At 39.7% G+C, this 17,047-nt stretch overlaps 2 protein-coding genes across 5 annotated transcripts in view; one reads left to right on the plus strand and one right to left on the minus strand.

Moving 5' to 3' along the window:
• lipca (lipase, hepatic a) overlaps positions 1-10,238 on the plus strand; it is a 31,386-nt gene extending 21,148 nt beyond the window's left edge. Inside the window, exons 6-9 of the mRNA XM_061881989.1 lie at positions 3,962-4,204; positions 5,085-5,199; positions 5,353-5,571; positions 6,976-10,238. Of these exons, the coding sequence (XP_061737973.1) occupies positions 3,962-4,204; positions 5,085-5,199; positions 5,353-5,571; positions 6,976-7,120 (722 nt within the window). The 3' untranslated portion in view covers positions 7,121-10,238. The remainder of the gene's footprint in view (positions 1-3,961; positions 4,205-5,084; positions 5,200-5,352; positions 5,572-6,975) is intronic.
• adam10a (ADAM metallopeptidase domain 10a) overlaps positions 8,398-17,047 on the minus strand; it is a 33,085-nt gene continuing 24,435 nt past the window's right edge. For all 4 annotated transcript variants that reach the window (XM_061881960.1, XM_061881951.1, XM_061881976.1 and 1 more), the window contains 12 exons: positions 15,981-16,081; positions 15,609-15,767; positions 14,868-14,960; positions 14,542-14,725; positions 13,390-13,553; positions 13,123-13,297; positions 12,867-13,017; positions 12,198-12,381; positions 12,005-12,116; positions 11,698-11,918; positions 11,457-11,583; positions 8,398-10,757 (listed from right to left, as the gene is read on the minus strand). In XM_061881960.1, coding sequence (XP_061737944.1) covers positions 10,654-10,757; positions 11,457-11,583; positions 11,698-11,918; positions 12,005-12,116; positions 12,198-12,381; positions 12,867-13,017; positions 13,123-13,297; positions 13,390-13,553; positions 14,542-14,725; positions 14,868-14,960; positions 15,609-15,767; positions 15,981-16,081 — 1,775 coding nt within the window. In that variant the 3' untranslated portion in view covers positions 8,398-10,653. The remainder of the gene's footprint in view (positions 10,758-11,456; positions 11,584-11,697; positions 11,919-12,004; positions 12,117-12,197; positions 12,382-12,866; positions 13,018-13,122; positions 13,298-13,389; positions 13,554-14,541; positions 14,726-14,867; positions 14,961-15,608; positions 15,768-15,980; positions 16,082-17,047) is intronic.

Below are 17,047 nucleotides of genomic sequence, written 5' to 3' on the forward strand. Positions count from 1 at the left end.
AGCGCCGTTGGCAAGGTTCCGAGCCGTAACAAGTACCCCCTAATCAGAGCAAAGCATTTTCGGTTGAAAAAAATAGATAATGAAGTAAAATACAGCACTATGTCATCAGTTTCTGATTCATTAAATTGTATAACAGTGCAAAATATTGCTCATTTGTAGTGGTCTTTCTTGATCTATTTAGAATAAAAGATACAAAAATAACTAAAAACTTGTTGAAAAATTAACAAGTGATTCAATTATAAATAAAGATTTCTACACATAGAAGTAATCATCAACTTAAAGTGATGATTAATGGTTGTTAGTGTTGGTTAGTGTTTTTCATGCCTCCCATTTGTTCTGAGTGATTTCACTTGATCAAATCTTTTCTAATATTCCACACTACAAAATAATGAAAGTATGTACAATGATTTGCGCTGACATCGTAAGATTAATACTCATCGCTCTAATATCTGTATCGCATTGGAAGTGAAAAAGTTGTATCAGTTCACCAATAATTTATGTATTTATCCCTGCATAACAAAATCAGGGCAGCACGGTGGAACAGGGGTTAGTGCATATGCATCACAATCCAAAGGTCCTGAGTAGTCCTGGGTTCAATCCCGGGCTCGGGATCTTTCTGTGTTGAGTTTGCATGTTCTCCCCATGACTGCGTGGGTTCCCTCCGGGTACTCCGGCTTCTTCCCACCTCCAAAGACATGCACCTGGGGATAGGTTGATTGGCAACACTAAATTGGCCCTAGTGTGTGAATGTGAGTGTGAATGTTGTCTGTCTATCTGTGTTGGCCCTGTGATGAGGTTGCGACTTGTTCAGGGTGTACCCCGCTTTACGCCCGATAGTAGCTGAGATAGGCTCCAGCGCCCCCCGTGACCCCGAAGGGAATAAGCGGTAGAGAATGGATGGATGGATAGATAACAAAATCATGTACGCAATATCTTGTTGCATAATAAGATGTTTATAAAGTTTAGAAGATATGCAATTACATGCAAATCTTTTTTTTTATGTCAAAATTTAAATAAAATTTAGCAATGATGATGAAGTACTTTATGAACGCACATATTTTGCCAAGCTTTTACAGGCCAGATAAAATGTTGTGGCAGGCCATATTAAGCCTCCGAGTCTTGAGTTTGACACCGATGCTATGCAGTGAGAATGTAACAGGGCAGAGTGCTAACCTCCGCTATCTAAAACATTTAAAAGATTGATTTCTGCCTTTGTGTTTAGTTAGCAGGCTACTTCTTGGTTAGCAGAAGTTGACAGGTGTTGTTACTATACAAACCCTATAACTAGTGAAGTCGGCACGTTGTGTAAATCGAAAATAAAAACAGAATACAATGATTTGCTAATCCTTTTTAAACTATATTCAATTGATAAGACTGCAAAGACAAGATACTTAAGTTTTTTGCAAATATTAGCTCATTTGGAATTTGATGCCTGCAACATGTTTCAAAAAAGCTGGCACAAATGGCAAAAAGACTGAGAAAGTTGAGGAATGCTCATCAAACACTCTTTTGGAACATCCCACAGGTGAACAGGCTAATTGGAAACAGGTGGGTGCCATAATTGGAGAAAATAAGCAGCTTCCATGAAATGCTAAGTCATTCACAAACAAGGATGGGTCGAGGGTCACCTCTTTGTGAACGAATGCGTGAGCAAATCGTCAAACAGTTTAAGAGCAACATTTTTAACAAGCTATTGTAAGGAATTTAGGGATTTCACCATCTATGGTCCGTAATATCATCAAAAGGCTCAGAGAATCTGGATAAATAGCTGCACGCAAACGATAATATTACGGACCTTCAATCTTTTTGGAAACATTTTTGTTGTTTAAATGTCTTCCATCTTCAACCGCTTATCTGGAATCGGGTCGCGGGGACAACAGCTCTAGCAGAGACCCCCAGACTTCCCTCTCCAGAGCAACATTAGCAACTTCCTTCTGGGGGATCCCGAAGCGTTCCCAGGCCAAAGAGGAGATGTAATCCCCCATCTGGTCCTGCCGCAGGGTCCCCTCCCAGTGGGACATGCAATCAGGACCCTAGGGAGACGCTCGTGAGGCATCCGCACGAGATGCCCAAACCACCTAAGTGTGCTCCTTTCAAAAGCGAAGCAGCAGCGGCTCTACTCGGAGTCTCTCTCGGGTGACTGAACTTCTCACCCTATCTCTAAGGGAGATGCCAGCCACCCTTCTGAGGAAACTCATTTCGGCTGCTTGTATCCGTGATCTCATTCTTTCAGTCATGACTGAAATAATATGATCGGTCATGACCATAGTTGAGAGTAGGAATGTAGATAGCTAGGTTGAACAAGAGCTTTGCCTTTTGACTCAGCTCTCGTTACGTCACAACAGTGCGGCAGAGAGACTGCAATACTGCCCCAGCTGCTCCGATTCTCCGACTGATTTCCTTCTCCATCTTTCCCTGACTCATGAACAAGACCCCGAGATACTTAAACTCCTCCACCTGGGACAGAGTCTCGTTCTCTACTTTTTTAAATATGCTATGCATATAAAGTGGATTGGATTGGGACTGCATCAATAAGTGACATCAGTGTGTAAAGGATATCACTACATGGGCTCAGGAACACTTCAGAAAACCACTATAAGTACCTACAGTTCGCCGCTACATCTGTAAATGCAAGTTGAAATACTATTATGCAAAGTCAAAGCCATTTATCAACAACACCCAGAAACGCTGCCGAGTTTGCTGGGCCTGAGCTCATCTAAGATGGACTGATGCAAAGTGGAAAATTGTTCTGTGGTCTGACGAGTCCACATTTCAAATTGTTTTTGGAAACTGAACGTGGTGTCCTCCGGACCAAAAAGGAAAAGTACCATCCGGATTGTTATAGGCGCAAAGTTCAAAAGCCAGCATCTGTGATGGCATGGGGGCGTATTGGTGCCCAAGGCATGGGTAACTTACACATCTGTGAAGGCATCATTAATGCTGAAGGGTACATATAGGTTTTGGGGCAACATATTTTGCCATCCAAGCAACATTATCATGGACGCCCCTGCTTATTTTGGCCAGACAATGCCAAGCCACGCGTTACAACAGCGTGGCTTCATTGTTAAAGAGTGTGGGTACTAGGCTGACCTGCCTGTAGTCCAGACCTGTCTCCCATTAAAAATATGTGGCGCAATATGAAACCTAAAATACCACAATAGAGACCCGGACTGTTGAACAACTTGAGCTGTACATCAAGCAAGAATGGGAAATAATTCCACCTGAAAAGCTTAAAAATGTGGTTGAATGGATGTCTTTGCAGTCTATTCAATTTAAAATAAGTTGCAAAGGATTTGTAAATTGTTGTATTCTGTTTTTATTCACAAATTACACAATGTGCCAACTTCACTGGTTTTGTAATTCTATTCTATGTTCCCCACCAAGATTTTATTTATAAAACCCCACTGCAAGTTTTGAGGGAATCAGTTTTGTAATGTTTGTATAATCTTTCAAACAGTCCTATTATTTACTACGTCAAAACAGGTTGTATAAAAAAAAAAAAGTCTGTAAAACAACAAAGCTTGTGGCCTTAATGATTGGGACGGTGTGGCGCAGTGGAAGAGTGGCCGTGCGCAACCCGAGGATCCCTGGTTCAATCCCCACCTAGTACCAACCTCGTCATGTCCGTTGTGTCCTGAGCAAGACACTTCACCCTTGCTCCTGATGGGTGCTGGTTAGCGCCTTGCATGGCAGCTCCCTCCATCAGTTTGGAATGTGTGCGTGTGAATGGGTAAATGTGGAAGTAGTGTCAAAGCGCTTTGAGTATGTATGTATGTATATATATGTATGTGTGTATATATATATATATATATATATATATATATATATATATATATATATATATATATATGTATGTACATACATACATACTTTGAGTACCTTGAAAGTAGAAAAGCGCTATACAAGTACAAGCCATTTATCATTTACAATGACAATGTCACTCTTCCATTCTGTCCATCAGGCTTTCAACAAACAGTGAAATGTGCCCACGAACGTTCCGTGCATCTGTTCATTGACTCACTTCTCAACAAGGACGAGCAGATCATGGCCTACGGGTGCAGGGACAACAGAGCCTTTCTCAAAGGCGTCTGTCTGGACTGCCGGAAGAAACGCTGCAACACGCTGGGCTACAATATCAAGACTGTTCATACTGGCAAAAGCAAGAGGCTCTACGTGAAAACACGCTCCAAGATGCCCTACAAGTGTATGTGCAGCTCACCACCATCTTTACACATCTCTTTAGTTGTCCCTTTTGAAAAAGATGAAGCAACTTTGTTAGATGAATGGGATTATGTACTCAGTAGTCACACCCACACACAACATTGGATGGATCTCCACAATCCAAAATGGTCAATACAACATAGCTGCATACAAGATATGCAGTTGTCCCTCAAATTTTTTTGGTTTTCCTAAACATATTTTTCATTATGTTTGCCCTAAAGTAAGCATTTCCACACATAGCAGGGGCAAAATGAACTAGAAAAATATCAATGCTACAGTAATATTAGCAAATCGGCCAGACAAACCCAATCACATCACGCTATTCAGTATAGTGGCCACTATTTGGCTCAGGCTGTCTAGAAAGCTCTCATGATGTTGAAGATTGATTTAGAAGGGAGTAAAATGGCTATTTGATTTATAATTCCTACTTTGAAGAAATTAATTCATCATGGTCATGCCTGGAACCAATTAACCGCAATACACTAGGGATTACTGTACTGTGTATTGATGTTTATTATTTTTGGCTGAAGTTTTTGCAGTGGTGTACAACTGCTACACATCATACGGGATTTAAGTTTTTCTAGTATTTTGCCCCTCTCACATAGCTAAATAAGGAAGCAGTATGAAGCATTGTACATTTAAGTGTTTAAAAAAATATAATATGGTTTAAAAATACCTTTTTAACTCTTTGGGTTTCACTGCTCGCAGGCAAAAGTTCCCGACCCTTGCATATAGAGTTATGTTTTTTTTTTAAATAACAAACTTTTAAAAAATATAGAGACACAAAAACAAACTATATAGGTGATGGTGAATGGAAAATATACAAGTATAACAAGTATTCTACCTTCTTCCCTGCTGTGTAGTTTATCACTACCAGTTCAGGATCCAGTTTGTCCAGTCCATGGAGAGCCCGAAGCCTTTGCTCAGCATCTCTCTCACTGGTACCAAAGAGGAGAGTGGAAAAGTTCCCGTCACCTTGTGAGTACCACACTCCATCGCATGCAATATGCAGCCCTGTTCACATCAAAGGGGAACATTTAACAATGAATAATTCAGTCATGTATGTGCATTATTCTTTTTCAAGCCTACTATCCTTCTTGTTCAGAGTATCAAATGGTTTCTCTCGCCCAGTACAGAGCATGTTTTCGGGAATAAGACCTATTCCTCGCTGATAACCTTGGACAGACATTTGGGGGCTCTAATGTTGCTCAAGTTCCAATGGCAAGGATCAGCTCTGTGGAAGCACATGTGGAATAGGGTGCAGACCATCATGCCTTGGAGTGGACACCAGATCCAACCTCTGCTGACTGTAGGCAAAATCAGCGTCAAAGATGGTGACACACAAAAGCGGTATGTTAAGATTACCAGTGTTACATTGCTTCTCACATAGTAGAGCTGGGGTGAAGGAGTGTCAAACTCATTTTCATTGCGGGCCACATCGCAGTTCAGAGAGCCATTGGTAACACTAAAGACATATATGACTACACAATTGCAGATGCATTTCATTGTGTTTTAAGTACGCTTGTAAAAATTCTGCAGATTTTACAGATAAAAAAACGGGCAGCTCAGTTGCCAGAATTTTAACAAAAAAATGACAATGGTTTTTTAACAGCATATTAAGTTGTGTTTACATTTTATTTCTGTATATAGAAAAAACAAAGTACCACTTTTTTATATATATATATATACACACGTATATATGTGTGTGTATATATATATATATATATATATATATATATATATGTGTATATATTTTATATATATATACATATATATATATATATACACACACATACATATACACACATGTACATACATCTATATATATATGTATATTTACCATACTTGGTCTGTCTGTCCGACATAAATACCACATTTTCTTTTCCTTGCAGTAAAATTATGGTGACTGGGCTACTATTTTCATTTTATAGTGAACAATTTGATAGATAACTTTAAAATTAATAGTCAAACATATTTAAGTAATTATTTTCATTTTAATAAATAAATGATAAATGGGTTGTACTTGTATAGCGCTTTTCTACCTTCAAGGTACTCAAAGCGCTTTGACAATACTTCCACATTTACCCATTCACACACACATTCACACACTGATGGAGGGAGCTGCCATGCAAGGCGCCAACCAGCACACATCAGGAGCGAGGGTGAAGTGTCTTGCTCAGGACACAACGGACGTGACGAGGTTGGTACTAGGTGGGAATTGAACCAGGGACGCTCGGGTTGCGCACGGCCACTCTCCCCACTGCGCCACGCCGTCCCAATAAATAATAATAATAAAACATGTTTGGAATGTATGGCCATAAAACATTTGTTGTATTATAGTATAATATTCAAGTTCAAAATACATGTAGTAGTAGCAGTAAAAGTATTGTTTTTTTGTTTGTGTCAAATGGAAAGAATAAATACATTAAGAAAATGTACATCAAGACATTATTTCCAGGCTTTCGCAGGCCATACAAAATAATGTGGCAGTCCAGATTTGGCCCCCAGGCCTCGAGTTTGACACCTGTGCACTCGAGTAAAGATATGGAGACACGACAGAAAGAAAAGTGAAGTAAATCACACCAAGTGAAAATATGTCAAGTAAATCACACCAAGTGAGAATATGCCATTTACTGAGTCTCTAGCCTGCATTGTCATTGTGGGACTTCAACACCACCTAGTGGTTCCATCCTGCCTCTATACAACTGGTCTTCAACATGTTTCCCTTGTGTGCATTTTTTTTTTACCACTTAGGACATCCTTTTGTCCCATGGAAATTGGTGCACAGCATGTGCAAATGTCACAAGAAACAGTGTTTGTGAGATGTCAACAGGACCCACCGAGGCACCACCACAAGGGGAATCACTTCAGAGACTCACCTGTTCATTCAAAACACTGATGTGCTCTTTGGGTTCCACCTCACATCCAAATGATGTGCAGTGCAACACCCGGAAAGGTCTGAGGATGTTCCTGCTCCTGATAAATAAGACAATGTGTCATTTAATGTTGAGTGTAGAAACATTTGTAGTGCATCCGAAAAGTATTCCTATAGGTTACAGCCTCAATACAAAAGTTCTTGTTTTTTCTTAATACTCTACAGACAATATCCCCTAACCACAATGTTTGCAGCACCTCTCGAGTCCCATCAGATTGGATAGGAATTGTTGCTTTTCCTCCATGATGTCTCTGTACATTCATCTTAGTTTTGTCAGGAAAGTGACTAAGAACCAGATGGTCACTGTCAGAACCACAGCATTCTTTGGAGAGAGGGGAACTTTCCAGTAGAACAAACTCTGCAGCAATCTACCAATCAGGACTGTATGGTATTGAGCAGACGAAAGTCATTTCCGTAAATACAACTGAGAAACAAAATTCTCTGGTCTGATGAGACAAATGATTGAACTCTTTGTGTGAATGTCAGGCATCATGTTTGAAGGAAACCATGAGGCAACACTCATCACCAAGCCAATATTGCCGCTACAATGAAGCATGGTGGTGGCAGCATCATGCTGTGGCGATCGTTTTCAGCGGCAGGATAGAGGGAAAGATGAATGCAGTAATATACATAGACATCCCCGAGGAAAACTAACACTTCCATCCACTTTTAATGGAGCTTGAGAGGAGCTACAAAGAATGGGCAACAAAGACATGCCCAATGATAGGTGTGCCAAGCTTGGTGCATTGTTTTCAAAAAGACTTGAGGCTCTAATTGCTGCCAAAGGTGCATCAACAAAGTATTGAGCAAAACCAAAGGTGCATCAACAAAGTATTGAGCAAAAGCTAGGAATACTTAAAAAAAAAAAAAAAAAAAAACACTTTTTACATTGTCATTGTGGGATATTGTGTCTTGATTTTTGAGGACAAAAATTAATTAATTCCATTTTGGAATGTAACAACAAAATTTTGGGAAAATGTTAAGTGCTGTGAATAATTTCCGGCTGCACTGTAATATTGGCAAGTTCAGGGAATCACAACACTTTACATCAGAATGTTTTGTAAAGTTGTCACAAATTACAGTAGTGAATCAAAATGAAAAACCTATGCAAAAAATAAATGTCATAATCTTTGTGGTCTCCAGTACATGCTGGACAAACCACTTAAGCAGTTTGTGCTGACTTCCAGGGTGACATCAGCGTGCGGTTGACCTCATTGTGTAGAAATGTCATACATTAAAGCTGTACGTGAAGATGATTTATTAATGCATTTCAAATAAAGCAAATACTTAGGTAAAAAGCAAAAACCATTGAAGTTACAGTAAAACATAAAATCAGCACTGCAGTATACGGACATAAGTCCTTTTAAACCCCAAATAAGTGTTGCATCAAACAGAAATTGAAAACCCCCACATTGTTACAACACATGAATGCAAAACAAATGCATGAATTTGGTGGAAAACATGAATGCGTCACTAACATCTCTAAGACATCATCAAACGCACCAACCATTAGCTGAGGTGTTACATGTAGACTGAATGGACTTGATATTCCAGAAGTGAATTTTATTCAGCAAGAGGCATTAAAAGACTAAAAACAAAGTTTTTGTCACATTTATAACATACTGTATTCACATACAAACCAAAAGTGAAGACAAAACCTAAGTTGTGGGGTCACTGACAATACGCCTCAGCTTAAGTTGGATCTGCTGTCAGTGGGCACATTAAGTACAAAAACAAAACAGAATTGTAAAGATTGGGTAAAAGTTTGCTTGCAATTCAGTCAAAGTTGTCTCAGTGACAAAAAAACAGCCAACTCCCTCACCCTTAACACAAAAATCACATAACAAATTTAGATAAATAGTCCATTCATCTATTTTCTACTGCTTGTTCTTCTCGGGATCACGGGGGTGCTGGAGCCTATCCCAGCTGCACTCAGGCTGAAATCGTTGTACACCCTGGATAAGTCACCACCTCATCGCAGGGCCAACACAGAAAGACAACATTCACACTCACGTTCACACATTAAATACCATTGAATATGCCCCACATAATGCACTTTTTTTTGCACATTCTAAACTTACTTATCCATAAAGCTTTCGGGAGGCACCATTTAGGAAATAACCTAACCATTCTTTTCTGTTTTATTAATCCTGAGAGAAACAATCACCATTGAGAGAACTGTACAAGCTGAAAGAATAAAGGCAATACATTAGAAAAAGTTTGTGTTTCTATGGCTTTTCATTTAGAACCTTGTAAAATAACATTGGCAGCACAAGTGTTTTGATTGGTGGTCAAATTTAAATGTACTGTAAGAATATTTCAAGAGATGGGCCTTAAGGTAAGCTGCCAGCTTCCCCTGGTATAAAACAAAAAACAGCCCAGTGAAAAAATGTTACGATCAAGACCGCATAACAGAGCTCAGTGAACTTCTCTTCTGGCTCTCAGGAGCACGAAGCGTGCTGTCCAGTGACGATTCAGTTGCAATGTGAGTTCCACCTCACACGTAGGCATAGAGTAGTCCGTTTGATAATAATAATGACGATGATAATACATCTTATGTATGGAGCCCTTTTCAAAAACTCAAGATGCTTTACAGGGTAAAACATGTAAGACAAGTGCGAAAACAGAAAAGCTTTTTAAAAATACATACAGAAAGCAAGATTAAAATGTTGTGATGTGATGTATTACCAAATTTGAAAGTTTCAAAAAGTTTTGCGTTAAAAGCAGTGTGGAATAGGTGTTTTTTTTAAGTTAGTATCAAAGGTAGTAGTGTCAGCAGTTGTCACGGATGTGTGGGGAAAGCAAGTTCAAGAGGAAGGGTGCGGCAACGGAGGGTTTTGCACCCCCCAGGTCCACTGCTTAGTGTCCTTGTAAGGAGGTAAGGAAGTTTCTTCACAGAAGGTGTAGGGTAGAGCAAGTCTTGACGTAAGAGGGGGCCTGGTTTACTGTAAAGGATGACTCCAAGGTTCCGGTGGTGGGGTGCGGGTGAAGGGTAGCATTATTTAAGGAGAATCAGAACTTTTGCTATAGAGGTGAGGGAATTTGGACCTATTATGAAGATGACAAATTTGGTACACTTAAGTTTAAGGAAATATGTTTGCATCAAGAAGCTGATTCAGAATGACAGTTTAAGAGGGTAGAATGAGTCTTAGGGTTGATGGATTTTGTGGATATGTTGAGTTGAATATCATCGGTATAACAGTGGAATTGGAGACCAACGCTATGAATAATCAGGGTGAGGCTGAGGAGGTGGAGGATGAAGAGGTGAGGACAAAGTGCCGAGCACAGCGGGACGCCTTGCGACAAAGGGGCCGTCGAGGAGGAGCAGTCATAAAAAGATGAACAGTTTCCTGTCTGTGAGATAAGCTGTCAGCAAGATGAGGGCTTCATTTGTAAATTGACTTTGGACACTATTCCTTTGCTTTTGGCAACTCCATTTCTTCCAGTGTAGGCGCTAGAAATTAGCAAGTGACGACTTGTCATATGCTCCCAGTCTCTCAATACCTAATTTCACCCATTTGATAGTTTTCCCTTTGGTGCCGAAAGTTCACCGGCATCCCTTGTGAGTCTCTCTGTTGGTGTCTTCTTCTCTTCAGGGTACCTACAAGGCAACAACAGATCAAAGCTTTGTTTTAGCAATAGTCAAATGCTAGCATAAAGTCATTTTGCGTGCTATACACTGAATATTGACTTTGAGTTCACTTTAACACTTCACTGCTCTTTGGGTACACATTTATCATTATTTTTTTCGTATTTTGCCAGTTTCAATTTCAAGTTCAGTCTTTAAGGCGTGGAGTATGGTCCTGTTTTGAAAGACCAGTGTACGCTAGGCTGGCTCACTCACGCTAAGGCATTGGGACCATAAAGGCTGCGAATTGTCGGCCTTTTTTAATGGATTTCTTGTAGACTCATTTGTGAACTGCTCCTCTGATTTCAGATCAACATTTGCAATATATCACAGTGATTACTTCCAGCTCCACGAGTTGAAGTTGCTCACTGAGTTGACTTCAGGTGGAGTACTTATAAAATGTGTTCATGCTTGGCAGGTCTTTAAGTTTGATTTATAAAAAGCTAAATAATGTTTTGGGGGATCTAAATGTGCCAGCAGGAGACCACTCGCTGCTGTTCTCAGAGCCCGAGATGGTTCATATGGTTCTTACATGTCAGCAATGTACTTTGGCATGATTTGGACACTAGTAGAGTGGTTTTAAAGTCGATTATCTGAGCGATAACATGTAATTCTAAGGTTCTGCTCAGCTGATTCCAATAGGTAGATATGCACTGTCTGTATTGTGTATACCTGGTAGTGGCCTTGGAGGAGGCAGTTTTGGGTTGCTGCTTGGAGTGTGCACACTGCAAACCTTGATGAAGCCAGCCATTACCAATATAAGCGCGATGCACATCAAAAGCACTGCCCACCAGTGATCCTTGACGAGAGATATAAAAATGATATACACTTACACACTCCAATCAAATATAGGATGTATCATTATCTGCAGTGAAGATCTGCATGAATGTGTCAATCTATTTTAGACACTCACCACTATCCACTCAGCAATTGTTTCATACAGTTCTAAATTGAATATGGCATTCTTAAGCCTCGCCAGAGGCCCATCAGCATCCACCAGGCGGCACCTCATGAACACATCACAGTAGCCCCTAAAGTTATCGCACGGTGAGCCGGGCTGCATATTTATGACCTTTTTGTTGAAAAACGGGGCCCATTTCTCTGAGCCCGAGCTGCTACAGGTGCTAGGGTTCACTGCCGACAGAAAGAGAAGTGAGTTCTTACAATGATGGGAGCCGGGCATTCTAAACTTTTAGCGACTTTTGCAGCTTGTCACCCACTTTTCTCCATGCAGCATACGTGACAGAGTTCAGCCGCCTCATTCTTGCTATTTTCACTGGCACAGGTGCAAACTTCAAGACCGTACTTCTCACAAATGGAACCACTGCAGACCTGCATCAAACAAAAGTAATATGCTTAATACAGTAGTATTAAGAATGAAACAAATTACAAGTCAAACTGAAGCTAACTTACTCCATTGAGACAGACTTGTGTTTCTTCATTGCAAGAGGTGAGGTTGTCCTTTGATTGAGAAGTAGGACACCCAGCAATCAAACCGTTGCACGTTCCGATGTTGGCACACTCAGACTCCTTTCTACAAATTTCTGTTGAGTCTTTAAAAGAGCACTCCTCCGTGCAGCATGGGCCTTGGCTTGGACTGCAGGAAATAAATCAAATATTATTCACATATTTCAGAAACATAGTGGGCATCACAGTGACTACACAACAGTAAATTGAAGAACTATTTTTGTTCTTGTTCCTGGCTTTTCCAAAAACTAATTTGTTTGAAAACATGTTTATATTTTGACCAATCCATGCATTGCAGTGCATTAAGCTTCACCTTTTGTGCTATATATATATATAATTAACTTTCTTGAATGCCTTTACAAATATGGAAATTACATTGAAATTAACAGCTAATTTGATGGCTTTAAAGGATTCTCTCTACCTTCTTATTGAATACACCTTCAGTGTCTATTATTGTTTTTACCTTCACATGTTTCAACTTGAAACAAGTCAAGGTAAACAAAGTTTACATCACTACACCTACACCTTGTCTAGATAGAATAAACACAAAGTATGGTCAATTGGATAACATAAGACAGGGATATAAGTATATACAATAAACAGAATACATCTAACCTGCAGTTCTTTCCAGGTTGGAGTTTGCACCTGGTGCCGTCCGGTTCGTTGGCATCATAGCAGCAGGGATCTTTGCATTGATCACTGTAGCCACAGTCACATTGTTCTCCCTCTTCCACAAGTCTATTGCCACAGATGGGTTGTCCAGATACTGTACATTTACATACATACACACAATTGAATCACAACTGGAATCCCAACCTTGCAAAACATAACTTACTAAAGCAGGACCAAAAAGGTAAAATGCAGAATTTACCAACAAAACAGATGTCCTTCTTCTTTACCAGAACCGCACTCATATTTCGGATGCTGCAGTCTGAAAACTTGTTATTGTTGGGCTTGTCTCCAGAAGTGGCGCTTGAATACATGATGTAATTGCCCGCTTCTTTATCTCTGGATACTCCAGGGGTGCACTCAGTCCCGGAGTCATGCTGTGAGTGCATACACATGTTTTGAAAAGTTAAATGTGAAAAGCAACGTTCAGAGGTGCATAATTTCCAGTGGTTAATGAGATAAAACTTACAGGAGAGCCAAAGTTGTGGCCAACCTCATGGGCGAAAGTGATGTGAGACACCTTTAAAGGGACGTGTGAGGCATAGTTCTTCACTGTGATAATACCAGTGTTCAGGGACCTCTTCCTTCCATCAGAGTAGACTCTACTCTTCTCACATATGCCTCCAGAGCTTGCTGTGGTCAGAGTGTATTATTGATTGACAAAGGCCATATGCTGCCATTGGCTGCTTAGGGGCCATAATGCTAGGTCACTACCTAACTAAAGTTTAAATAAAAAACAAAGTACAATTTGTTCTCGAATCCAAGTTAAAGCTTATAATTTTTAATTAACAAAATAAATAATATTTAGTCAAACATTTTGATAGAACTTTACAAACATCTTTAGCAAAAGGCAGCATGTGCATTTATGTTTTTCAGCAGGGGGCAGCATTGAGTGGCCAAAGTCGAATGAACACAAAGCAGGTTATCTTTCAACATACAGTAAGGGGTTCAGTGTTTAATAGTAAATGTCTTAAAAACAAAGCAACTCTCTCAGCCTGTTGTAATAAATAAGTTAACATGATGGGTACAATTTACAGCACTGCCGAAACTGTTATAGGGAGCAACATCAGAAATAGCATTCAGAACGAGACACTTCAGCGCTTAAAACATTAGCAATGTGTATTTCATCTCAGTGTAGTCCATTTATGTATACGATGTGGTTCTCAGGTCTGTAAATGTAAGGAAATCTCCCACCAGCATTGATTTTTTTAAGAAAGTAACAGTTTTGTATCAACTGAGCATTACTATATATTTTTTTCTATTATGGTCTGCTTTACTTTTTTTTAACCATGCAATAATGATTACACATTTTGGAGTTTCCCACCATGTGTTTTTTTTAGCTGAAACAATATTGTTAAACACAGAAATACTTGCATTAAGTTATCCTACATTCTTCTCCAATAGTTAAGCATTACTAAAAGTACATTATTACTTTTTACTAGATTGTGAAGATAATGAGTTACCCCTTCCCAGGGAGGAGTGTGGGCCGGACCCCGGGTCCTTCATTAAATTATTAAATTAAAAGTAAAAGCAAATAAGATGCTTTGTTCAAGGTGTGTGGTTACTTCCCGTTCTAAGTATGACACAGAAAGTTACTGATACAGGGCTTTGTGTGACCAACCTGCAGGAGAGGCGACCCAGGCCAAACCAAGGACGCCTTCGTCAAAGTCCCTGTCAGTGAATACGTAGGCAAGGCAATAGTCATCGTGATTCTGTTCAGAGTTCAGCTCTAAAAACTTTTCCACTCCGATGTTGGCAAAACGAAAAGGATTGGTAATGTCTTTCACGTTTGCTGTGGTGTTTATCTAAGGGGTAGCAGATCAATCAGAAAGGAAGGTGAAGGTTCTCACACAAAGATAACCTGCCATTGGCTAAAATATCAATATATTGTTTTATAAACGTCTTGCATACGAAGACTCAGAATAGATTTGAAAACATCAAACTCACCCTGACTCTTTTCACCATGAAACCTATGTCTCGAATGCCCAAGAAGTTTGTGGCTTTGTAAATGGAGTCAGCAGCCTTAACATGGCTGGAGATCTGTGGCCAAAGTTAAAGTATGGATTATTGCTCATTCATGTATAGGGCATCAAGAGGCAATGTTGTACACTAGTATATATTGTATACCCTTAATTCCTCCAAAGAATAGTGAGCGAGTGATTAAAAGTGTGTTCACACAATGCCAGATTAGATGGCGGTTTGAGAACCGTTTTCCACTGATGACAGAAAGCCTTTCTGAACACAGCACCAACGTGGATTGGCACGGTAGGACCACGGATCTTCCTGAAAGTGGCGGAATCCTGCACTCTTTACTCCGCATAAACTGCAGTCCTAGGGTGTGAGACCGTGATGATTCTGTGTTTATCTCCACCCTCTCCGTATTCACAAGTGAAGATTTAGGAGCAAAAAGTGACTGACGACATAATGGCGGTATTAACAGTTTTATCATGGATCTAGTGTTGCAAACACAGAGGCTGCTGTTCTTTACACGGTGAAAGGTGTTTTAAACAAGATCCATTTCAAATGGTGTCTCCTTATGACGGATGAGTGACAACCAAGCAAAATTTGTGTACGGAGATCACATTCTTTGACGGAACATGGCGAATTGGCATGAACGGCCATCTAAACCAGCAATGTGTGAACGCCCCTTTTAGAACATTAATTATTTTTGTGTATGTGTGATGGTACCTGTGCCAGGACAGCCTCTCGACTGCCGTAGTACTCGTGGAACAAGTGATCGGTCTGAATAAATAATAGGCAAATATTTTTGTCTTTTCCTGTTGCCCTCTTCTTCCTTAAAATCACAGGACCATTGGTGGGCTCCTCTTTTAATGTGCTCACTGCCCTCTGCATAAATAAACAGCATCAGTTGAACATAAAAATAAGCATAATGATAAAATCATCTTAAAGATAATTGAAAAAAGGAAAATTATGTTTTGCATACACAAATAATCAACACACAGGACAAACACAGTATAGGGTACACGAGTGAGACAGTTTGTCGACAAATAAGGATTTATTTCATCAGGTGAAGGGCTTTGCAGTGATGTTGGCACTTACTTTGGCAGGCTCATCTACTGCAGTTGTCTGATACTTCTTCATTCTCTCAAACACGGAGTGGTCAGCGCAGCCTCCACCAGAGCCATATTTATGAGGATAAGCTGATAGAAAAAAAGTACTTATCAAATACTGCACTATCAGTTTCTATGGAAGAGGAAGCAGTGATCTGGGAGAAGTCACACAAGGGAAAGTCTTCAATCAAAAGCATATTCACCAAGGGCTTGTCTCACCACAAACCAACAAATCTATTTCTCAAAACTTCACAAAGCAGAAAAAGATACACCTTTACCACTACAGTACTTAATGACAAACTTGTCTTCAGGCTAGCACAAACTGCATTAATCCTGCTTGTGTGCCGAATGGAACAGTGAAGCGCCACTGTGCCAGCATGAGGAGCTCCACAGCAAAAGAAAAGCCAGAATGACAAAGAAAATAGATCTGAGCGTATGTGCAAGGCTTAATTTGCAAACACAATCTGTGCGTATTAGCAGTGACATGAGCAGTTACAATTAAAAACACATTGAAAATATGGTTCTGAACTAGCGGTGCAACAATTCGCCATTTAATGTTCCTGGCACTGACCAAACAACAAAGATTCTTTGTTTTTATCAGCTATTTGCTTGCTTTGAAATAGACATATCTTCAAAACAGTTATAATTTTTCTAACAGCCCAATGAGCAACACAGTTATAGTATAAATAAATATCTATGAAAAAGTATTGTAGTTTTAGATTTACTGTTAGTACTTGCCTTAAAATATCTTAAGCTGTATTTAGAAAACCAATGACTAGAGCCGCTGAATACATGTATGTTTCATAATCCTATTTGTTGACTAATCGCTAAGATAGTTGATGACGAGTCATCTATCAAAATAATGCGAGTTGAAACCCTAGCCTCAAGGCTACTTACCTACACCTGGAGTGCACATGGTGCTTAATAATGTGTGAATGTACACTTTAGCAGTATAATTTCTGGTAAATAATTTTAATGGACTGGACCTGGATTTTCCTTGCTATCACACTAATGAATTTATATTCATGGCGATATGAATATAAAAATAAACAACTC

This window comes from Nerophis ophidion, linkage group LG02, assembly GCF_033978795.1.
Source record: "Nerophis ophidion isolate RoL-2023_Sa linkage group LG02, RoL_Noph_v1.0, whole genome shotgun sequence".
In the NCBI taxonomy this organism is placed as follows: domain Eukaryota; kingdom Metazoa; phylum Chordata; class Actinopteri; order Syngnathiformes; family Syngnathidae; genus Nerophis; species Nerophis ophidion.